Below are 25,124 nucleotides of genomic sequence, written 5' to 3' on the forward strand. Positions count from 1 at the left end.
CATGCTCCACCGCAGCAACCGGCCACTTTTAGGCGACATGTTATTTAACCAGGTTAGAAGACAGTGGTCTGTTTCGACCACAAACCTCGAAGCGGAAACATAACCGGCTAGCTTTTGAACGGCCCACACGAGGCAAGCGCATTCCTTTTCAGAGGTACTGTATGCCTCTTCCCTGCAGCTAAGTTTTCGACTTAAATACAAAACTGGCCTTTCGTTTCCAGCACTGTCTTCCTGGCACAATAAGGCTCCCATGTCGCGATCACTCGCCTCGCATTGAATGACAAATCTCTTAGAGAAATCGGGTGCCATGAGAACGGGCTTTTCGCTTAGGGCCTGTTTCAGCTTGCAAAACGCATTCTCCTCTTCTGAGTCCCATACTACTTTAATCGGCTTGGACTTTTGAAGTGCGTCAGTCAGAGGGCTGGCAATGCTAGAGTAGTTTTGCACGTAATGCTGATAGTATCCAGCTAGGCCCAAGAATGCCCTTATCTTAGATTTTGTGGTTTGTCGTGGATAGTTCACGACGGCGGCTACCTTAATTTCTGAAGGTCTACGCCGGCGACGCCCCACAACGTGTCTCAGGTGAGACACCTCGCCGCACCCTAGGTGACATTTAGTAGGTTTCACGGTAAGACCAGCTTCTTTCAACCTTTTCAGCGCAACGCGTAAATGCTTGACATCTTCTTCCCAGTTGTTTGATCAGATGGCAACATCGTCAAGATAAGGCAGAGCGAACTCAGAGAGGCCATGAAGAATGCGGTCCATTAAACCTGAAAAACAAAAAGACGCATTTTTTCAATCCAAAGCTTAGCTTAAGTTGACGATACGTGCCGAATGGAGAAACAAATGTGGCATAGCGGCTAGCGTGCTCCGTAATGGGGACTTGCCAATACCCTCGCACAAGGTCTAACGTGGAAATATAGTTAGACTGTGACACAGTTTATACCCTCTCCTCTACGTTTGGTATCGAGTAAGTTTGGTCTCGTGTTATGGCGTTAAGACGCCGATAATCGATGCATGGCCTCGGATCTTTTTTCGGCACTTGAATTAATATTGAAGGGGATGTATAGTCACTCTCACCCGGTACTATGACTCCCAACTTCAGCATTTTATCGATCTCGTCTTTCATGATATGCTTTTGCACAAGGGAACATCGATACGGCTTGCTACGGATTGGCTCCTCACAAGTTAGCTCGATATCGTGTTCAATCACCGTCGTGCTTTCAAGACGGTCCGAAAACACGTCTTTAAACTCGGAAGCAATCCTTCTAAGGTCCTCCTTTTGGACTTCACTTAACCTAGACTCCAGGTTCAACTGCTCCAAGATTACCTCCGATCCCCTTTCGATTACATCACTAGAGATCAAAATTTTTGCTCCCTCTTCCTCTGAAGCATTCAAAAGCAGAATTATGACCACTTGACATTCAACGTATGGTTTCATCAAGTTCCCTTTCGATTACATCACTAGAGGTCAAAATTTCTGCTCCCTCTTCCTCTGAAGCATTCAAAAGCAGAATTACGACCGCTTGACGTTGAGCGTATGGTTTCATCAAGTTACTGTGGTAAATTTTGTTCGGCCGCCTTCCTAATTTCACTTCATAATTGGTGTCAGGAAGCTTCGATATTACTTTGGCGGGCCCTTCCTAATGAACCTCAAGCTTGTTCTTTTTGTACGGCCGCAGCAGCATTACCTGTCTTCCTACTTCAAAAGCGCGCTTCTTCACCGATTTGTTGTAGTACTCCTTCGACAACAATTGTGCAGCCTTTATGTGGCTTTCCACAAGATCTTTCATTTTTCCAAGCCTCTGCAGGAGGTCTAGAACATACGCAACTACATTAGGGTCCTCATCGAATCCCTCCCAGGACTCGCGTAGCATTCGCAATGGTGTTCTCAAACTCCTGCCATACACAAGCTCTGCAGGGATAAAACCAGTGCTCTCATGAGGAGCTGATCTCAAAGCGAACATAGCGGGAGGAATACACGCTTCCCAGTCGCATTCGTGCTCGTAGCAAAGAGCTCTCAGTATGCGTTTCAGAACAGAATGCACACGCTCTACCGGATTAGATTGCGGGTGATGGATCGAGCTGTGCACTAGTTTTATTCCGCATTTATTCAAAAAGGTAGAGGTAAGGCAGCTGGTAAAGACACTGCTATTGTCGCATTGGATTTCAGAAGCAAATCCGACGCGTGCAAATATAGATAGCAGTGCATCCACGACATGAGGGGAATTGAGCTCCTTACGTGGTATCGCTTCCGGAAATTTTGTGGCTACGTAGAGGACCGCCAGGATGTACCGACAACCTTGCCTTGACTCTGGCGATGGCCCGATGATAGCAATTATTAGGCACCGAAAAGGTGCTGTGATAATGGGCACAAGCTTCATGTGTGCCTTCCACTTGTCTGTGGATTTCCCCGCTCTCTGACAAGTGTCGCATTAGCGTACAAAGTCTTCGATATCCTTTCAGCATTTTGGCCTATAAAACTCAAAGGAAACTCTAGCCTTGGTCTTCTTTATACTAAGAGGCCCTGCCCACGCATCTTCATGTGCCAGTTTCAATAGTTGGCGACGATACTTTTGTGGCACCAAGAGATGCTCACACTCGCGACCTTGCACATTGGTGTAGCTCCGATACAGGAGCCCTGCTTTCTCAAAAAAAAAAAAAGAAACATTCTTCCCCCCCCCCCCCCCCAAGTTTACGCTTTCCATTAGCGCTTTAATCGAGAGGTCCTCACGCTGCTCTCGAATGAGCGTTTCTCGATCAACCCTCGACAGCTTACTGGAACTTTCCGCTACAGGCGAGAGCGTTGCACCCCTCTCGCTCTGACTCAATGGCGCCATGTCGTCTCCCCCTGCTACGGAAACCGCGCCAGTCGCTTCGGCGACGGGCCGCTCGAGTGACTGCTCACATGACTCACACGGAGAATTTCTTCTCTGGGGTTCCGTCGACTCGCCGCCAAAGTCACTTGATGGTTCACCACATTGAACAAGATCAAGCTTCTGCGAAAGCTTCCGCGCTTGCGATTGCGTGAGGGCCATGTACGCTAAGTTGGGGAAGAACGATTTACCCTGCTCTTTGAGAAGCTGCTCTGAGTTGTTAGAGAAAAAATAAGGAAAATGATCGGGAAGCGCGGCAGACACAGCCGCTTTGGTGCGAAGCTTACCAAATGGGCCTTCAATGACAACCGTAGCGATTGGTAAGCAAGCACTCTGCTCCTCGGTGACTTGCCTGATCCACGCGCATTTTCCTGTAAAGTCGTCTGGAGACACCAGCGAAAGATGGACAACGTCCATGGTATCCGCTGAGTCTCGAAGTGCTCGACACGTTTTCCCATTCACACTAATTTTTTGGAGATACTGCTCTAACAACCGCATGTTCTTTTCCGATTCTCCGATTGTTGAGAAAGCAAACTTTTGCTTACAGTTTACCACGACGAGCCCTTCCTTTTTGCAGTTGTAGCAGATTAGTGGCTTCCGTGGTTCAAACGCCCGTGTGGTATCAGTGCGTTGTTTAGGAACCTCACTCGATTTCTTCGCTTCCGTTTGCCTTTCCCCGACAGTGACCTTCGTAAGAGACGGGTCCTTCCTGAAATTACGGCGCGGAGCGGCTTTACGTTGATCAGGTTTCTTTGAGAAGCCCTCTTTCCATTCATGCGTTTCAACACGCGCTGCCCTGCTATGCAACTTTCGGCGAGTATAATACTCCTCAGCTAACTCTGCTGCCTTGTTTAGCTGTACTTCACCAAGTTTGCCCTGCAGCCAAAGCTTGACATCCTCGATGCAGCGGTAGAATTGCTCCAATGCAATGCATTCTACCACTTCATCGCGATCGTCATAAACACCTTCGCCCTTGAGCCATTCAATTAAATCGGCTTTAAGACGAAACGCGAAGTCAACGTGTGCCTTATTCCCCTTTTTAGCATACCGGAACCTTTGCCTGAAAGCCTCGGGTGACACTTTATAACGTCTCGAGAGCACTTCCTTAACCTCGTCATAGCTCGCAAACGCTTCCCTCGACAAGCACGTTATCACGTCGGACACTTCGCCGGGAAGAAGAGCTAACAGGTTCTACGCCCAAAGAGACCGCTCCAAAGCATTTCGCTCACAGACGTGCTCAAACTTGACGAGATACTTCGCCATGTCCTCGCCCACTATGGGCGGTGGCAGTTGGTCGTGAATTCTCTGACCGCTGACCTGAACTGTCGCAGAAGCTACGCTAGGTGCCTGCGAACACTGTAGGATTGCCAATTCTATTTGTTTCAACTCAATGCGCTCCTGTCTCGCGGTCTCATCACGAAGTTCTCGCCGTTCAGCTTCTTCACGTTCGCGAGCTTCTCGCCTTTCAGCCTCCTCGCGGCGTGCTTTTATATCCGCTCAGGCCTCATCGACTTCCTCAGCCGACACTCCCTCATCCTTCATGATCTCAAGGATCTCTTGCTTTCGTTTCGCACGGCCCAAAGTAATGCCGAGTTCCTCACAAATTTCGATGAGTTCCTCTACCTTAAGGTTCTCCATCGTTCACACTAGCCTCTTGCTGTTTGCCCCTGTTAAGAATGTACTTGCCGTACCCACTATAAGTCTACTAGCAAGACGCGCAAGCAATTTTCAACCCTGCTGTGTTTACAACCTCCGCATTAACTTTGGTTTCAAAGTGCTCCGACGTGGCTTGAAGCGATTAAAGCTCACTCTAACGCTTCACACAGCCCTTCTCTAAACTACTATAACCTGAGCTAGAGTAGTCTGGTGAACTGAGGGGAAAACATCAGGCGCTCACCGCATCGATGTCGCTGACACCGGCCGATCCCACCGCTGCCACCACTGTTAGAAGGCGCGACGCCAACACGGTCCCGAAGGCGCCACCGCTCTGAACTCCGCCGCCAAGGTCACCAGCCGTTTCGTATCGTGTGTTACTCAGCCCGCGACTGCTTCTGCGCAGAGCTAATAGACGAGCGGACGAGACGATGGTGAGTTAACGCAAGGTTTATGTACAGCATAGAAATAGAGGCATTATATATTCGGAACTGGGGCCGACAGCTTAGGGACTCGAAGAACCGAGATGTCTCATCTCGCAAGCATACATCGGCTTCTCTTTGACGCCTAGGTCAACTGCTGGCGACACGCCGCTTGGCTTTTTTTACAGGCACCGAGAGGACCTTTTTCGTCACCAACGTCCAACCTGAAGCGCCACTGGCCGTGATGTCAGAATCCTCCAATGGGGACCCGCCACTGGGTCGCGTAATGATAATCAAATCCGGAGCCGCTGCGCGGGGTTGTACCCAAGGACTAGTGGTTTTCTTCGTTCAGCGAACTGGGAGCGCAGAGAAAACACAAAGGACGAAGCGAGGAACCACACAACACGAGCACTCAACTATCAACTGATTTATTTTCCACATCGGAAGGACATATATAAACACAAAATGCGCATGTCAAAAAAGATTATGACGAAATCAAGGGCAGCATGCGAAGCGTGTAATCAAGGCACATGTCTACGGGTTATCTAGGTAGCTGAATTCACAGTCAAGTAGTGATAAGGAAGGATGACTTATACATTGGTCCGCATTCCTGGAAATATGATAGGCTTCAGAAATTTCGCGCGTAGTTTGATGAGGATGCCGGAACAGAACAATTGTATTCTCAAACAGAGGTTGGCACTTGCACGAAACGCAATGTGACGCTAAATGGGAGTAAGGTGTATTTTTCAACGAGCTTCTGTGTTCCTAGTGGTTTGCCACGCATTGCGTAAGACTTGCCAGACCGGAAGGCGCCGATTGCTTCGACGGGCTGAGGGAGCTCGCTACGCGTTGCGTAAGACAGACCGGCGCCGCCGCGTGATGACGTCGCTGAGTTGATCGTGTCAGGCGGGCTCGATTGCTGGCCTTGACACAGATTGCCTTTGCAGAGGCATTGACTTTTGGTGTGGACTCCTAGGCGCAACAGGCTCCCGACACCACGCGAACCAAATATTATAGCGCAGAACGCTGCCTGCAATTCACAATGAATCATCGGTCAGCTAAAAATAGCTTTCTCTTCTCTTTACAAATCACGGAAAATAAGCCTAGTACGCCCATCTCATCTATTAGCCATTGGCCGATTTGAACGTGGTGCACTCGGTTGTTGCAGAGGTCGCCGCGAGGGGCCGTCACTTGCCCACGCGTGATCTCACTGAAAACACCGCGTATTTAAAGAAAAAAAAGATAAAGAAATGCTCAAGGTCACAGGGCGTGAGTGACGTTTTTTGTTTGCCCCTCCTATCGCTCCCTGCTCAGCTTCCAGCGTTGTCGTCGGGACGAGAGAAGAGAGAATGCAATAGCAACATGCGACAAATCTGTGTAACTCCGCTCGTACTGGACGGATTCTTAATATATTTGCGGCGTTCAATTTGTGAGGTAATACACTTTTCCAGTGAAATAATGACATGGTTACTCAAAAAAGTGTTTCAGGGTCAAGTGGGCCCACGAGGTGGCCGGCAGGCTCGGCGTGCCGGTCCCTACGTGGGACTGAGCCGGGTGCGTGACTCATTCGCGTTCCGCAGGACCCCTTTAAGAGTGATGGCACCCCAACGTTGTGCGCCGCTGCCGCAACAGTTGCCACACGTGCGGTGTGCAGCAGACGAAGCAAACGGTCAGAGAAGTGACACGAAAACTTGCACGTGCACATACTACCGTGCGGTGGCGCTGCTTATACTTAGTCGCACGGACTATACTCGGTGACAACTGTCTGTGGCAGCACATCCAAAGCTACGTGAGTGAAGCTTCTGCCGTTTTCGTGCGATTTAGGCTTCGGTTTCACAAGCGCATCCAACATGTAATTTTTCGCACGACCACCGTGCAATAAATCTTACATTTAAATGGGAAGAACTAAACAGAATGTTCATTTTTGAGGCGAATAACGCGAAGCTTCTTTGAAGCGTTCGCATTTATTTCAGAAAAAAAAGTGCGGCCGAGCAGGTACAGGGCGATTGGAACAACGCGAAGCAAGCAAACGTTTCCTGAATTTCTGTGCATATTTGTCCGCATCATTGTTTACCTTCTTTTAGAGATACAAGAACTTCATGGAGACGCTCACGTTATATTTTTTATGGAACCCGAAGGCAACAATGCGCAACATAAATCTTGGCACCGATCGGTCATGAGCGGGCGTCGGACGTTCGTAAATCCGCGAGAATTAAACGCAATCTTTACTCGATCAAGAACGCCGTTTTTGTACAGTACACAAGGTATAATACACATGAACGCGCCTGTTACCCAGGCAAAGCGAAAGGAACGACTCCCTCCGTAGAGGCCGACGGGAGCGGTGTTACGGTACGCGATCTTCAGTGTTATAACATCAATAATATTAGGCTGACCACGTATGCAATGTGATTTAGGAAAAGGGTCATTTGGTTTTACGTATACGGTTTCCAATCACACTTTTTCTTCCAAGCAGCGCTGGTGTTGCTGAATACTGGCAGGTAGCCGGTGTCACTTTCGAGGTGGCTATAGCAATTAGAGTCCCACTTTGTTGATGGTATCACTCACACACAAATTCTCGGCGATTGCACTTGCGGAAAACAAAATATTTCACGACGCACCACCGTCTTCGTTTCTCCCTGCTCGATGAATACAGATTACCTAATGAACACGCACTCATGCTCGGTCACAAGCTTCGATGTGAACTTGCTGCAACAGAGCAACGCCACCGCTGTTTACCGGGGCATGGGAAATGGTGAAATGGCACCAGAAAACTAGAAACAGCAAAAAACGAGAACCCTACACGGATGATCCTTTCTAATAATAATGCGAACAATCTCGAACATAATATTTACAACTTTTCTGCTTATATTTCTCACTATGCTACGCAGTATACAAAATTTAGCATTCGTGGAATACATGCAGAAGCATAGTAAAAAAAAAAAAAAGGGCGTGCTAGGGCTTCGTATCGTTGGCTGTGCTGCCACAAAAAGTTGTCGTCGAGTGTAAGTATTACGGCTAGGTGGCTTTACCCGCCACTCGATCTAAAGGGTACAGCCATATCAATCCACCCATCGTGACTTCACGGTGCTCTGGGAACCTAATTTAGATTTTAAAAGCATGCTCCCAGACAACGCTCCGACAACCTGAGGTTGTCCTGAGGATGACCTACACCGTACGAAAGTATGACCTGAGGAAGCCCTCAAATGAACCTCAAGTGGTCCTAAACCAGTCCGTTTGTCCGGCCTCAGATCGTCCTCAGGGCATCCAGAAAAGAGCACATTATGATGAGTCTAGTACTTTTTGAGGACGAAGCATACAAGACCTAGGCACTCATCAGACCTTACGAAAAGTTGCTCTAATTCTTCTTTTGGAGCGCTGAAATGACAACTGATCAATCAAAAGTGCCTGAACATGCACACTCTTTAAAGCACTGCCTGTGAGGTTTCAGTAACAATTTCTTCAAGTATAGCAATAAAAACAGCAATGCACAGAAAACATGTTTATTTTCAGGAATGAAACTTGGCAGTTTTCACTAGATGAGACTTCTTGCCCTGTGCCTTCAGAGGTCTTCATCCGATGGGCTTGACAACGCGACACTTTGAAGACATTCTGTAGTAATAGAAAGCAGCATATCTTGAAGCACAAGTGAATTTAGAGTATCAATAAGAATATTAAGACAATAACAGCATGCCAGATTTGAAAGCATAAAATGAAAATTATATTACCATAATGTGCAGGTACGAACTAGCCATTATATAATGGTGAAAATGATTTATATAGTTCATGCTTGCATACACATCAAAATTCGAGTAAGGCAAGAAAATTATTTAAACTATAACAGCAAAAGTATCATATGTTATGATAGCTTCAACAGCACAGATAATAAAACTCACCCTCATGGTGAGTGCGAGAAGTTCTTAAGCGCTGCTTCTGGAGCTTTTCCCCAGCATGCCGAAGCCACACTTTAATCACACACTCGATGTCATTTTTTTTTGTTTCCGGAAAATTTCGCCTCACGGCCTCTGAAAAAGTACAAAGTTCATAAAACAGGAATTACACAAACATAATACATTAATATAATGCTACATAGGTTGTTTGAAGAAGTACCTCTAGTCAGCATGATCGACATTTTGATAGGTGGGCACATCATCATTAAAGGTCCTTGCCATCCTTCCCCATGTTAATTTCAAGAGTACTGACATTGACACTATGTGTTGCATTACAAGAAGAACACCACGAAGAAGACATCATTGTAACTTTTTTGAAACCTAGCATGCAAAGAATGATGAGGCGCCTTTGACGAAAATACGTCCATGTATGAAAATGTTGACCAGCTTGTCTTAGGTACTTATTCCTGTTTAGAGATCCTCAGTGATCACTATGAGCTTCCATCTGTTAGTTTTCATCTGTACATAAGATTTCCACTACAGTTAAGAATGCCTAGTAGTGCTACCTGATAATAACTTCTGCAAGTAGTGAATGCTTGCGTATGTGTGCCATGCAAGTATACTAGTGTGCTTGAAGAAGCTGCAGGGTTTCTTACTGACAACAGATATTTCATGCTAAAAATTTTCCACGTTTAAGCACATAATTTTAATTAGCAAGCATCCTAAAAAATTTAATGCTTTCATGAAAAGATTGTTCTTTTGCTATTGACTTCAAATGAAAGATAATGTGGATAACAGACTTAGAAATGTCTGTACTCAAACACGGCTCTTGCAGCACATGGTGTTGTGAAACAAATTACTCACTGCAAATGACATCTGTGACACCTAGATCCACAAACTTCCTTTTGCCTTTTTGGCCTGCCCAGCTGAACTGCACAGCAACCTCAAGGCTTAGCAGAAGCTCCAGCATCCTCCTGGCTGCTGCCCCAAAAGTTGAGCCACCAAGGCCAGCAAGCTGCTGTATCTGTAAAGTTTTGAGGTCATTATTTTTTTTAGAAGAGTAGCTTAATGCAGTGACTAGAAAAAAAAATTATAGAAAAATATAATGAATGACGTACAAGCTTTAGCTTAATGTTGCCATCAGCAGCAAGTCTCCCCTCAAGACTTAGAAATTGGTCAATATCCTTGACCGGTGTCAAAACCACATCATCATTTGTCTCATCTTGAAGCCTCACTGTTGTGTTGAAAAGGTGCTGCTGCATGGCATCAACCTGTCGTCCCAGCTGCTCTAGCCTCATCAGGATAGTTTGCGAAATTCGCATGAGTTGACGCACGTATTCTGTAAAGACGTGTTCATGAAGTAATAGCGCTGAATTGCAACATATAAAATGGCAAAAGCTGAGATAACATTGAAAATGAGAAGTGCTACTAAACACAGCAAAACAAGCACACAGTTGTTTATGGCTTCTCTGCACATTATTGTCGGTTTTAGAAATTTGTGCCTACATGGCTTCAGTTATTTTGTTAGCATGCTCAGTGATGCCTTTTTAGGACCTGAATACGCATGCAGAGTTGACACTGAGATGAAGCACCTTCATTGCGTGCTGTGATTCAGTGTACCCATATATTTACAACCTAGTTTTCAACAAAAACTTGGAATAAGTTCAGAAAAATTGTTGAAAGTTAGGTTATTAAGTGAATTTGTGAAAAATAGAATAAGCAGAAACAGATACTTTAATGTTTTAAGCACTGAAACAATGTGTGACCAGACCATACATATAACAGTTGCCATAGTTTTTGCAGCAAAGTGATGCCACTATCACTTTCCCAACGAAAGCAAAAAAAAATGTTTAAAATATAACTCTTCATTTATGGGGTAAAAGCGTGCTCATCGCCATCAAAGTGACACACAGTCCTCATTTCCACTGTGATCAAGAGGCATGTTCTCTACACTAAATCAACTGCAAGGGCGTCTGTAACAATGCCCTTGCAGTTGAAGGGAGCGCGCTGAAGCATTCGTGGGACTGTAGTACTCTCAAGAGCGATGTAACTGAAGTGTGCGATGCGCGAGATTGTAAGGCCCACGCTTGCAGTCTCTCACGAAAGGCCAGCAAGCTGTCCACACTGCCGCGTTCACAAACTTGCTCTTCGTTACTCCCAGTCGGTGCCAATTCGAAAGAATCCCTCTGCCTCACCTGCGAGGTCGCCGAAGTCGAAGCCGCAGCGCTGCTGTCATGGAAGGCACGCCGTTCGAAGTCTGTGTGATCGTGAGGCACAGAAACACTGCAGCCGCTGGGGTAGCACGCGTCGCCAGAAATCAAAACGTGTCCTTGGGGCACATCCGTTTCTGGAACGATCGAGGAGTGTGCCGAAGGCCGTTCTCTGTCATGAACACAAAGGCGACGATGGCCGTCTTCGAGGTCGACCGCACAAGCCTCGGAGGGCAAGTCGCTCTCTCTTTCGGCGTTGCGGGAATCTCGGTCAACGTACCGCGTGTCATTTATGACATCGGCCTCACTGTCAATAAGCTGAAAACTAGCATTGACGCGCCGATTAATTTCACGCCGAAATTTGCGATCCGCGCTCTCAGCCATCTTGAACAGCACAGAGCACAGTAGAATGGTGGCTAGACCAAAGAACACCCACCACCAGAACACGTTGTTAGGCTAGTCAGTTGGTTTGTACATACATACATGAATAAGCAGTAAAGATATACAGCGCGAGGCTGAAAATCAACTGTCCTCTCTTTTTTTATTTATTTACCTTTGCGGCTTACAACTTCAATATGAAAATTTAACAGAAGACACTCACCTGGCATGCTTACGATTCTTTGAGGGCTTCTGCGAGAAGCTTCCTCTATGGCGAGAAGTGTTGTATTGGAATGTTGACTCGACCAATGACTCGACTTGACTTACTGCAGGCCCATAATGATGATGATGATAGTTGCGTCACTTTAAAATGGGTAAACAGTGTCGTAGACATCCAGATTTAAAAGCACCTTGACTGCGCATGGTGACCGCATTAAGGTACTGCTTTTTTTTTGTTAGCACCACCACAACTTCAGTCGCCCATTCGTTTTCCCACAGCGTTCTAGTTCCAATGCTGCTCTATTCACGATAACCTAGGCCAGCCCAGTCGTCAGCATGGTCAGTTGTCGTCTGCTCGATGGGACCGTGCGGCATTGCAACACTGGACACTCGAGAATAACGTGCTCGCTATTCACAGTTTTCACGCCTGCATTCATTTTGGAGCCGACACCGTTTATACTCGCACCAAACTTGGTCTGCCGCACGTGCGTTCATTGGGGAAACGGGTCAGACCACAGTCAGTGCGATATAATTCCGTATGCACGTCGGCGGTAGATCACGACCAACGAAAACGTGCAGGCAGAAAGTTTGGCCTACGATCACTTACAAAGTAAATAAATAAATAATAAATAAAAGAACACGTCTTTCTCGTGTTGGCTTGAAGTGCTTCCTCGTGTAACTATCTCATTTTAATGATCGAGAAGTACTTTACTATTATGACTCGAAAGTAGGCATACGAAATCCCGTGGACTTATTCGTTAACAGCCAGAAAATTAACCAAACACGAATTGCGAAAGCTGCATGCACCTACGAAACATGCATATCCTCAAAACGTCCTCGAGCAGACGATATCAGGACAATTCTTCGTCCTTAAAAAGGTCTCAAAGGGGCATTTTGGGGATAATCCTGCAAGTGTCGACTAGAGGACCAAATGAGGACGTCCTGAAACTGCCGAGGACGTTTGTACCATATGAGGACGACCTCAGGTCGTCGAGTGTTGTCTGGGCTGTAATTAATTTTTCAAGGCGCACTCACGCTCATTGGTACGTTTCCTGCGCTCTCGGGGGTTTGGGTCATCAATTGACGCAAAAAAAAACAAACAAAAATGTTAAGGGAAAAATTTTGTGTCAGTACCCCTTTAAGTAGCTTGTGTCACAGCCACGTTCAGACTTTAGTGCGCCATTCTCTGCACTCGGACGTTGCAGGTTCCATCGGCGCGATTCGAAAAACGCGCACGCTTTTTGTACGTAGAAATTTTGAAAATTTGTCGAGCAATAGCGAAGCTCGAACGGCACCGGTGATGTTCAGGAGAAGTTATGAGAGAGGCGTGGACTGTAGTCGTAAGTGCACGTTTCATTGCTCTAACCATTCCACTTCGCCGGTGGAGCTTGAGCGTGTTGGCGGCATGCGGCGCTCCGTAGTATACACTGTAACTGGCCTACATGCCATGTACAAAAACCTATGCTTTGATTTTGAGCATGCTGAAGGCTGATATACAATAAGTATAGTTATAGTCACTCACGAGCGTTAAAAAAACTTTAACGCACGCGGGGACGTGGAGTGCTAACTCATGATTGCCCGCTAGTGAGTTAGCAGGCGATCGTTCATCGTTCTTGTCACTCTCGGTGCGTTATACGCCCAGTGAACAATACTTGACGTCAAGATGGTTTCTTTGAACACCACTGCTGAAAGTAATCTGAGGAAAGCATTTTGACTTGGGCGAGTTGGTACCTAATTGGATAGGCTTCAGCGCAATTTAGACGAAGACCATAGAACACTGACGAGCGCTCGTCGGTGTTTTGTGTGTCTCCTATGATATTCGTCTAAATTGCGCTGAAGCCTACCTAATCTGAGGAATTCTTTCCGCTGAACGACTTCATTGAAACCAAAAACGCGTCACTCACCACGTTTATTTGGGCGCGGAGGACGATTCGTTGACACCGGGCAAGAAGCGAATCGCTTGCAGTGTGCTGCCGTGTATGAACGAACGCAAAAATCGAAGTGGCGCGCTGCGTAGGCCAAGGTTTGAAATAGCAAATCGTGAGCGTAGGCTATACTTTCCGCGTTCAACGAATGTTATGGGATTCGTGCACTACAAAAACACGGACGAATGCTATACGCACGCAAAGCAAGGCGACTTTCAACTGCAAATGTCAGACAATAACATTTAACTATTCAACGTGGCTGCATCAAATCTCGCGAAGCTGATACGTGTACTTTGCGGGATATAATGGGAAGCGCGAGTTGCCACGTATTTTCACGAGAACTTCGTGTCTCGCAAGAACGAATCAGATTTATCGCGTCACGGACAATCCTGTACTGATGCACGAAACATATAAAGTGTTTTGTGTTCGTTTCTTGATAACTCGTCGACACTGAGGCTAGCATAGCCCAACAAGGGGGCGTCTGTCTACCGATCATCCTCGAGAGGACGCTCCTGAATTCCGCTAGGCGGCGCGACAGTCTGAAAATGCGATGGAAGGCCAACGTCGACGTGCCCGTGTTTAACGCGGAGCTCTCTGCGCTGAGAGTAAACGTTGAGCTAAGCCTATCAACGACCTCACCCTGCATCGCATGCACCGAATTCGTTTTCAGCGTCGTAGTTTCGGTGCATGCATGGTGGAAGCTCCGTCAATTTTTTTTTCCTCGAGGAGATATAAGCTCACGATCAATTTCGTAACAGCTCTATTCAACTTGACAAATCTTTTCTTTTTTATTAATTATAGCCATCCGTTTAATGTACTGATGCTGTGTCATTTGCTCTATCTTCGGTATGTTTCTATAGGTGATAAAATGACGTCTTTGCTGTGCACTACCATCGGCGCGCTTACAAGCATCACATGCCCTGGTCGCCCCTGACGCTGAGGCGGGTGGTTCTTTTTCGTGTAACGTCCTCAAACCAGACGCTGCAGTGCATCGTCGGCCAGCAATCATGTCATGCCGGATATTACGAGGCTCCTATCGCCACGATCGAAGAGCTGCTTCCATTTGCATAGCAGCCCTTGTTGGCTCGTTAAGTTAATTATGCGTGGCTGCAATTGCGAGCACCCCTCTCTTCGTTTTTGCGTGCGTTTCTTTTAGCCCTCGCAATTTATCTTGTTCGCTGTCTTTGCCAGGTGTGGTCCGCCCTTCTCCCGTAGACGCGTCCTAGCCTGATTACTTGGCGTGCCATCTTCGCAACCACAGGCGGGCTTTAAAGACGGACGCAAGCAATATCTATGTGGTTTAGGTATAAAGCAATGACGTCAACAACCTTCGGCGAGCTCATCCTGTTACGTTGCTTATTTATGAAGGCATTGCGCCTCGAAGCAACCATTCACTACACTCCGTTTCATATACATCAGGTGCAACTTGCCTGTGATGTTGCACACTACGAAGAATCATTTCTATTCCAAGACATGAGAAGCCCTTGTTTTGCGTAATTTTCTCTGCATACATTGGATGGAACCCAGCATCTTTCCCGGCTCAATAGCTGTAATGCCCTCACCTTCACACACGCCCACGCACACACATTATAAGCTCGTTAATTCGGTTTTCCCGGGTCCGGTAAAAACGTGCGAAACAACGGAATTTAGAGTTGTCGAAAGTATCATGAAAGCGATAAACAAATGTTGATTACGTCAACGTACTTTTAATTTTTTTGACCAATAGGCCATTTTTGCAACTTCGCATAAGAGCAGCGTAAAAGCCGCAATTTTCTCCGCTCGCAATTATGTGCACTGCGGCTCAATACTATATACCCGGTCAGCCGAGACGCGCTAACCCGAAATTAACCCGGAACGTCGTTGCCGCATACAGTTCGCGCTGATGATGATGGTGATACAGACTGCGCCGCCTCGTGTCATTTGATTTGCCTCCCCTCCTCCATTTCCAATAGCGAATACTCGAACATACTTTCTGAATCGTGTAATAGAAGGCGACTAGATAGCTTCGAAAATGGTAAAATGTGTAATTTTTTTTTCGCTCTTATTTACGAAGAACAACAATGTGTCTGTACTATGAAAAATGTGCCTGCATGTTCTCTTTTATAGGCAAAGCTCCTTACGCCGTAAGTAGTACGTCCCGTGTCGCCGTAGTTGTAGCAGCCATTTCTCGTTTAGTCCTTAGAATGTCCGCTGGATGATGGTACTTGTATATCATGAATATATCTTGAAAACATGTGAGATGGCGGTACTTGGAGTGTTCACTAGACGGACGGATGGACAGACACGGACGGACAGACAAACAGACGGATGAATGGACGCACGCACGGACAGACAGATGGACTGATGGGGGGACGGACGGACGGACGGAAGCACGGACTGACGGTCGCTTCGTCCCACTCACCATCATTCACTCATTCACTCCGTGGATATGGTGTGATCCTCTCTTTTGTTTTTTCCTGTTAATCTTTTGGCTGTACTGAATCACTGTCTGATATTATCCACCTGTTCTAATCTCTCTTGGATTAACATACAGTATGTATAAATAAATAAATATGATTGAATAAACGAGATTTCGATGCTATTAAACAATGCATAGATCTGCCAGGACCAGAGCTAGCGTCAGAATTCTTTTTTTGTAATGCGAAACATTTCTTAGCGAACTTCGGTGACTTGAATCCATCCATCCATCCAGCGAGCTATCCGTCCGTCCGTCCGTCCGCTTACGACTTTTAGGTCTTCTGGCCGTTTCAATAATGGTATCGATACCAAACTTGGTATGGCGTAACATTAATGTAAGAAGAACATATTTGACTAGTCATAACATGGAAAGCATGACATGTATGTCATGAATGTCATGACTTACATTTCATAGCCCTGCAGCTCTTGCGGTGGTTTCGTTCACATGGCGTGTTGCAAAACTGCTATGGTATGACATAATTACATGACGAACACAATCCACAGGCCCTAACATGAAAACCGTGAGATGCGTGTCATGTAACAACATGACTACATGCCACGCTCATGATGCGCTCGTGGCCGTTTCGCTTGCGTAAGATATACCAAATTTGGTATTACAGTACGCGAATAGATGACGGAGGTATGTGACTGTACCAAACTGTACCAAACTCGGTATTACGTCACGCAAACGGACGGCATGGGTAAATGAAACATCCAAACATTATAGTCACGACATGCGTGTCATGTAACAACATGACTACATGCCACACTGAAGATGCGCTCGCGGCCGTTTCGCTAGCTTCACATAGGCCAAATTTGGTATAACGTGACGCCAATGAAACACGAAGGTATGTGACTGGTGCAAACATGATAATCATGTGAGAACTTGACTACATGCCACAATCAAGGCGCCAATACAATAAGGTAACCCTCGCCTTGGATATCAAAGGGGCTCTTGATAACGTCACCCACGAAATCAATCTTACCCATCTGTCCCCAACAGACTGTAGGCGTAATGCTTTCAGGTACCTCTGTCAGTTCCTGACGGAACGGAATGACGTGACGCGGTGCGCGTGCTCGCCGGCGTTCATTTCGTCGTGCCCAAGGATGTTTAAAAAAAACTTTTTCCCGCGTACTTACACGTGAAAAGTGATTCCTGGCTTCTGCTTCGCACGATTAGTGCAGCCGAAGGCGACACACGAGCTCACCATAACGTCCGGAATCGTGTCAACTTTCTTTAGAACTGCACAAAATCCGCACAGAACAAAAGAACGAGGGACAAACGCGACAACTGTTGTTCAGTGGCGCGAACGGCGGGGGCCCAAACGACCGACGGCACGTTTTTTGCCTGCAGCAACATGGCGGCCGTCGGCGTCACCAGAGGGCAGGCGCTTCCACTCCAGAAGTTTTTTTTAAACCTCCTTGGTCGTGCCACGCCGGCATTGCCACGCCAGGCGCCGGTCCTGCCATATACTCACAGGAGTACGCCGCGCTGCGTTGCTTTGACGCAAGCGTGTTTCGGCGTACCCGGCGTCCCTCCGTCATGAAAAGAGGGAGACGCAGTGTTGTCTGGGTAACGCATCGGCGTGAAATGCAGCTTGTCGCATTTCGCACCAGTTGCCGCTGGGCTGCGCCGACGGACGCTGGTCGCGCCTGGCGTCAGACTATATATAGAGTGCTTGCGTTTTGCTAACGTAGCGTCACTGTGCCCAGCGTGCGCGCGCGTCCACGCTACATTGAAGTATATTGGGCCCTTCATGATGCGGTTGCGGCCATTTTGCTAGCTCCACATATACCAAATTTGGTGTTACGTGACGTCAATGGATGAAGAATTATATGACTTGTGCAAACATGATAATCCTGACCCGCGTGTCATGTAAGAACATGCCAACATACCACGCTCATAGCGTGCCGCAGCCGTTTCGCTAGCTCCATATAAACTGAATTTGGTATCACGTGACGTAAATAGATGACGAAGGTAAACGATACATCCAAACATGATAATCATGACACGGAAGTCATGTACGGCATCATTTACATCCACTTCGTAGCGTTGTGCTTATTTTAAAGTGACATATCAACATTTATCATTCGTGCTTCGCATATCATCGATTCCCACTGTACGTGGGATCTGCCAATTGTCTTTTTTTTTTGTGATCACTGAATTGTTTCCGGGGCTTAAGGTGTCAATTTGCAGATGCGTCAACGACAGTAACGATTAGGGAGGGAGTCCCCTTGGAAGTACTGGTTTTGCTGCTCACCTGCCGCCCACTGAATCTTAGCCTGATTTGTATATATTGAAATTTTATAAACGTTTTGTGTACCTGTATCCTGCGTCGTGTTGAGAGCCAGTTCTAACATATTAGAGTTTATTTATTTATTTATTTATTTATTTATTTATTTATTTATTTATTTATTTATTTATTTATTTATTGAAAATTGCTCAAGGACCCTGTGCACAGTGTTTTACATGAGGAGGGGGAGAAACAAACAAGTTTGTATTTACTAAGTGTGACTCAACAGAGTTCTTGAAGTGAGCATGGTTGATGTGAACGAAGACGTCTGAGGGAAGATTGTTCCTGTCGATGGCAGTCTTCACAAAGAATGATTGCAGATGCGTGGCAGTCCGGGCACGGGGAGGGTACACCGCTTCATCATGGCTGATACGTTGAGAGATGCGATCAGCTGGATTGACCGGAGAACAGTTACGCAGGACATGAAAAAAAAAAGACTTATGAAAGAATGAAAACCTTGCAATTTTGCTCTCTACTAAGAGTTTGACTAGTTTTAAAACCTATGTGGCTGAAACTTGAAGGCTAACTAGGAAACTTAATTGATAAAAAAGAAATAACGACCACGCAACCTGTTGTGGAACGAACCGAAAAATCACACGCGTGTCATAAGAGGCCGCATAATAGCTGAGTTGGTTACGGTGAGGATGAGCAGAGATATTCTGGTCAGCACTAAGCGAGAGAGAGAAGCGTAGGACAAACACCGCTTGGTCAGGGGCTGATGAAAGTGGAGTGACGATATCAGCAGGTTCGAAGGGATCAAGTGAAATAATCTCGCTAAAGATAGAGTAAATTGAGCGTCATCGGCAGAGGCTTCTGTCGTGCAAACAGAACGCCGAGAGCGTTGACTGCAGCCTTTCGAGCCACGTCTGTAGTGCGCGTTCACTGTAATTGATAGCGTTGCTAAAAGGTCGCGTCCGACATTGCCTTGCGATCTCCTGTAGCGCTTTCGATGATGGCAAAAAGCAGCTCGTCGAACTTTGTGCTTTCATTTCCGCTATTGGGCGTTTGTAAGACGTCTGTAAGTGCGCCTTCTTATTTTGTAGAAGTAACTTGTGGGGTTAAATATCTTGGCAGTTGAGCGTAGTAGTTTCCGCCCTGTCTCGCTTGGTGATCGTGGCTCTAGCCTAGTGTTACGCGTTACCGAAAAAAAAGCAATAAATGTGTTACACGTTACTGTAATAAAAAAAGGAACGCTTTACTGCTTATGTTGCCTCCGACAAAAAGGTAATGCATTACTGAAAAAAAAAGTAGTGAGCGTTACCTCTGCCGCTATTCCTCAATCATAAATTTTAATCAATGTGCCTTTGCTGCAGGAAACCACGATAAACTTTTTTTTTTCAGTCTCAGAGATATGTTTCACATGAAACTTCTCAAATCCAACAAGGATTATATACCCGAAATTCTCGTTTAACGGAGAATCATTTGTACAGATACTAGGTTCCTGCAGAGTTATATGTGATGGCTTCTGACTCAGTGGCACAAAAAGAAGTCATTTTTCTCAACGCGACATTCTAAGCATTATGAGGTTCGTCATACACGCTATCCGTAAAGAAATAATCACTAAACTGGTGATGCTTGGCCTCCAATCAGCCGCGGTGTGCGAGCAGGCCTGCGTTGGCGCCCACCCCCTTTTTTATTTTCGGAGGGAGGGGATGTGGGATTGTGACACCATATATTTCACTGCCCGCACCTGTCGTTGCGTTTTAGCCACCAAAAATCATGGCGTGTGCCTCATCGGCGCTGGCGTGCATGCACCGATTGCTTACGCGGAAAAGGCGCATTCCGATGGCGTGCGTGGACTACCAAAATAGGTGCACAAGTTTTTTCAGTAGTTAAGAAATATTTAAATGGCCTGGTCATGGGGAGAATATTACGCATAAACATTTTCTGTTCCCGCATACGTTTGCAAGCGTTTATGTGAAGGACTTCAACATCAACCTCGCTTCTTCAGGAGTTCAATAACCTGAAACATAGCTGCTGTTGCGGAGACGAAGAAGCAAAATATGTTTCCATAACGAAGTTGATAAATGGATATTTTTGTTTTGTAAATAATGCACCTAAAAAAAAGAACTAAGCTTCTTTAGGGCTACTTGTTGGTATGGGAATAAAGTATAAAGTACTCAATCAAATCTAAAATATTCTTTTTTCGATGTGTGTCAGTGTGTCGTGGAATCTCTGGTTTGCGATAGCCATGGTTAGGAGGCTTAGCTGTGGTCATGTCTGCCGTGTAGCTAGCTACCTGTAACCGTGGTTAGCCATAGTGTTCGTCTGAGAGTGATAATAATGAGCTTTAGTTGCAACGGAGGAACGGCAATCACGTAGTGGGAATGTATTTTTTTCGTGCTACAAGTAAAAAAAGATGACGTTTCGCGTCTACTCGTGGGTTCACACCTATTCTCCATGATGGGCGAAATTCTGCTGAGGCAGACACTCGATTGGCCGCGCAACTGTATTGACCGGTTGAAGTTACCGGCTTTCAACCGGTCGATCCTAAAGCTTTGATGTCACGGTTTTTTAGGAGCGAAGCCCCTTACGCCGTGGGTCGTATATCCCGTGTCGTCGTAGTCGTAGTAGCCAGTTGCATTGCGTTGCATCTCATTGAAAATGGTATCACAGCACATCCACGGAGTGAATGACGATGAGTGGGGCGAAGCGTCCGTCCATCCATCTGTGCTTCCGTTCGTGCGTCTGTCCGTGCGTCCATCCGTCCGTTCGTTTCGCCCCACGCGTCACAATCACCTCGTGGTTATGCTGTGATTGTTTAAAGACGGTAGTCTTTCTTGGGGACCTTCGACGCAAAAATGTTGGTCTGTCTGTCTGTACATTTGTCTGTTTGTTCACTCTTTACGGCACCGGGTATTTAAAACGGCCGACCCCATCCGCAGCGCCCACCAATGTTGCTCAAGGTTTAGCATTCATACTTGTGCAATTGTCAATTAATAAGCAATTATTACGCAAGTCTGATGCACCATAACAACACCTATGTATTCTTCATGTGCATCATTTACTAGAAAATGCTTGCATGAGTAAATTTAAGGACCGTAGTGCTTATCACGCTGCACTGACCACGCAACGCTTGCACGAAAAGATGAGTGTTTCCAACACTTTGCTGAGACGCGATGGTGGTGGCACCTACCCGTCGCCTTGCGTTCCTCACCTCATCAACTCTGAGACAGGCGCGCACACCCGTCTCGGAGCCACGCGCTTCGTTTTTCAAGAAGACTGCCAGGTGGCGCTGATGTCTCACGTGTGATGTGACTTGATGCGCTCTTTCGTCTCCGCTGCACGCCCGAGGCACTATAACGCAGCGCCTTCAGAATACCATTCACCGATTTTCTTGCGCAGAACATCAAATTAATTGTTCACTCTCCACACGCAAGACTATCGTCTTTCGACGACGTTTGCAGGTTACATGCAGATACCGGGCCATTTTTTTTTTGCTTCTCTCCATTGCGTCGACGCGTGCTGCTGTGCTCGAGGTAGCCTCGTTGTACTGCGCTTACACTCTCCTGCCGCGTTGATGCAAGCTATATCACCGCAATCGGACATCCTATGGAAGGTGGACGAGGACCGAAAGAAGAAGCGGACGATCTTGGTGAGAGAGCAAGGCCTCGCAACGTCAACAGAGCTTGCTGCAGCATGTCCATGCTGCCACTTGCGACGCCTACCCTGTCCGCGGGCTTCAGAGGAACCGGGGCTTGATACAGGCTGCTGCTGCTGTCCGCTAGTCGGCTTTCCCGCTCGGCATACTCGGGCAAGGTGCCCCGTTTTTCCGCATGTAGAGCATTGCATATGAGAAACCTGGCACAGTGAGGGAGAAGTAGGCATCACCGCAGCGACTGCAGATACCGCCCCTTATCACCATCTAGTTGACCGCCGCTTCCGTTGTCGCCGCACTCGCAATTTTGTCGGCGACCTTTGTCGCAGCGTCGATCCTCAGCGCTGCTTTCATTACATTCTCCAGCGAGGGGTCGGGCAATCCCAGGTGACGTGTCTGCATAGCAGGGTTGTCTATGCCGCAGACAAAACAGTACGGGAGCAGCGAGTCCAGCTGGTCCCCAAAAGCGCAGGTACTTGCCGAACCTCGTAGCTTAGCGACTAACTTGCACGGGACTCTTCTTCTTGGCTGCTCTGTTGAAGCGGAACCGCTTCATTTGCTTGGACGACGCCGGACTGAAGTGCGAGCGCAGTGTAGTAAGCAGCTTGCCCCGCCGTGGTGGTCTAGTGGCTAAGGTGCTCGGTTGCTGACCCGCAGGTTGCGGGATCAAATCCCGGCTGTGGCGGCTGCATTTCCGATGGAGGCGGAAATGTTGTAGGCCCGTGTACTCAGATTTGGGTGCACGTTAAAGAACCCCAGGTGGTCAAAATTTCCGGAGCCCTCCACTACGGCGTCTCTCATAATAAAATAGTGGTTTTGGGACGTTAAACCCCACAAATAAATCACCAGTGTAGTAAGCAGCTCACTGAGCATCTTAATATGCGGTGTAGCCCACTTTAGGAAGCCGAGTGGTAGGCTGAACACTTGAGTTCTGCAGCGAGACAAGAAAATGCCGTGCTGTCCTCGGGCGTGTCATTTGCTCCTTGAAAATGGCCAGGCAGACCCGTCACCCTCAAACAACTCGAGCCTTCCATACAGCGGCAGAGGCGGGGGCGCTGTTTCGCCGCTCTCGATGGCGTCGGTCGGCTCGTTGACTGTACTCGTTTTCGTCGCCAGTGCCACGATCTGCCCCGAGACCGTGGACGAGAAAAGGGGAAGGGGAGATACCCGCGCTCAAGAGAGAATGACCACAGCGTGGCGTTTTTATGGACAAGCTGGGCAAACAGCTCCCAGAACACCGTGCATTTACACACATCCCCATCGAAGAACGCCATCGTGATCTCCGCTAGCTTGGCTTCCGTCCTCTCAGATAGTGTAGCGATCGTACAAGTAGCCGTCACCGATCCATCTTCTGTTTGTGCGCATGAAGTGCGTTTCTGCCTGGTTATGAGCTCGGACAGAATACGCGGCGCGTTGTCCTCGTATTCTAGAATTGTATTGTACTCGGCTTCGAAGTCGTCGTCTGAGATGAGACCTTCCAATTCAGAGTTGATCTTGTTCAGCTCATTGTTATTCGTATTTAGCCTCTCGTATATGGAGTCGAGCTGCTCATGCGTCGTGGAGTCATTTCAAAGTAGGGCCTCATCCTGCTGTTCAAGGATCGCCTTCAGCTTGTTCATGTCTTCCAGGCCACTCGTAGTCGTCGGTTGGTCAATCCCGGGTCCATCGGCACCAAGATGTGGGGGATGTCTTGGAAGGACTCGAATCCGCCGACGGAGTTAAAAGAGACTTGATTTTACACGGGCATTGAGACCCTACTCTTACTCGGAGGAACCTGTTTCTTCTCTCGTGCTTGCTCGCGCTTCTTCTCCATCGTCTGGTTGTCCGCCAGCGCTCGCGATAGAATGAACCCGGTGAATGACGGCAGTCGTCGACGCCGACAAAGGCGATAAAATCCAGCTGACTGCCAATATAAGTGCTATCGCAATAATAATTTTTTTTTTAGTTCGGCTTGCATCTATCGCGTGCAAGGAGCTTGTTAAGTAGTTTTCGCCGCGCTACTTTAATATCATGCGGTATAGCTCACTAAGGTTTGGGAGTAGTCACTAGCTGTGACGGATCAGAACAAATCTACTTCGTTAATTACACGCGACGTATTTACGAGTACTACTATGATTGTTGACATTAGGAACCTTTACGGGCAGTCATTCAGGGTGATTAATCATGTTGTTGGTGCCAGCGTCGTAGCCAGGAATTTTTTCCGGGAACCCGGCCACAGCCCTGGCCTTTCTCATGTGGGAGGATACTTGTTAATTGAAGGCCTTTAGAAACACGTATTTTCATTATTTATTATCCGTAAAACAACGCCCTCCATTCGGGGAGGTGGGGGCACTCAGGGCAACCTCTCCCTCCCTGGCTACGGGCCCTGTTGCGGCCCTGAGACGCAATAAATGAAAATACCCGCCTGTTTTTTTTTTCTATTAGCGACAAATTTTTCATGTTTTCTGGAGATGCGAATATCGTATTATACCAATAATAATGGTGACACAGCCAAATTCGCATAACCGAGATTTTACTGTATCAGTGTTTTGTTATTGTACTAAAACGAGTCTTATATAAGTTTAACTTTTGCTTCGATGTATAATTTCATGAAACGTACAAAGTAAGAATTAGTCGCTAAACTTAAAAGGCGGACGACAAAGTCAGCGTTGACCCAGTTACTGTTTGTCGTCCGTTTTTCTCTTTCGCTGTTTGGTTGTGCCGTAAAGGTGAGCGGACATTTATTCTAGAACGCAGTACTCATTAAAAAGATACGCTGATGGAAGTTTTGTTTTTGAAGTACTTAGCTTTGGGCAAGCTGGTTCATTGTACCCACTTTGAAGGACAGCGCGTAGATGCAGGGCAAAAGAAAATCGGTGGAGACAAAGAGCGCTCTTCATCTCCACTGCCTTTCTTTTTCCCCCTGTGTCTTTGCGCTGCCATTTCAAAATTTGCTTTGTAGATGGTTTATTTCAGCAGTCGTATCCGCTTTTTAGGCGAACCCTCGCTCAACGCTAGCCAACACAAGCCTCGCGGACACATATGCCGTGATTCCCATTGCGGCAACGGCATCCCTTAGGAAATTCGCATAGACGGTGGCGCCAGATTTCACTCTAGGTATTATGGCGAGAATCCAGAGACTCTAGTGGTGTCAGCCTGTTCGAGCGGGCGTGCAGAAGCTGCAGGGTGCATCTTGTGCGTGTTCCAGGCGGACGTGTTCGGATCC

The 25,124-nt window shown here is 47.0% G+C and overlaps 2 protein-coding genes across 3 annotated transcripts in view; one reads left to right on the forward strand and one right to left on the reverse strand.

Moving 5' to 3' along the window:
* Positions 1-25,124, forward strand: part of LOC119183548 (uncharacterized) — a 91,546-nt gene that overhangs the window by 41,719 nt on the left and 24,703 nt on the right. The window lies entirely within an intron of this gene.
* Positions 8,436-10,382, reverse strand: LOC119178688 (uncharacterized). The gene is made up of 4 exons (XM_037429919.2): positions 9,957-10,382; positions 9,703-9,862; positions 8,845-8,973; positions 8,436-8,560 (listed from the first exon to the last, which is right to left on the reverse strand). Exons 1-4 carry the CDS (start codon positions 10,158-10,160, stop codon positions 8,511-8,513), a joined length of 543 nt encoding a protein of 180 aa, XP_037285816.2. The 5' UTR covers positions 10,161-10,382; the 3' UTR covers positions 8,436-8,510.

This window comes from Rhipicephalus microplus, chromosome 3 (genome assembly GCF_043290135.1).
Source record: "Rhipicephalus microplus isolate Deutch F79 chromosome 3, USDA_Rmic, whole genome shotgun sequence".
Taxonomy (NCBI): domain Eukaryota; kingdom Metazoa; phylum Arthropoda; class Arachnida; order Ixodida; family Ixodidae; genus Rhipicephalus; species Rhipicephalus microplus.

Coding starts and splice junctions, on each gene's coding strand:
- LOC119178688 (XM_037429919.2), bottom strand. CDS start 10,160: ATGCGAATTTCGCAAACTATCCTGATGAGGCTAGAGCAGCTGGGACGA. Junction 9,863..9,956: donor GCAACATTAAGCTAAAGCTT/GTACGTCATTCA, acceptor AAAACTTTACAG/ATACAGCAGCTTGCTGGCCT. Junction 8,974..9,702: donor TGTCACAGATGTCATTTGCA/GTGAGTAATTTG, acceptor GTACTTTTTCAG/AGGCCGTGAGGCGAAATTTT.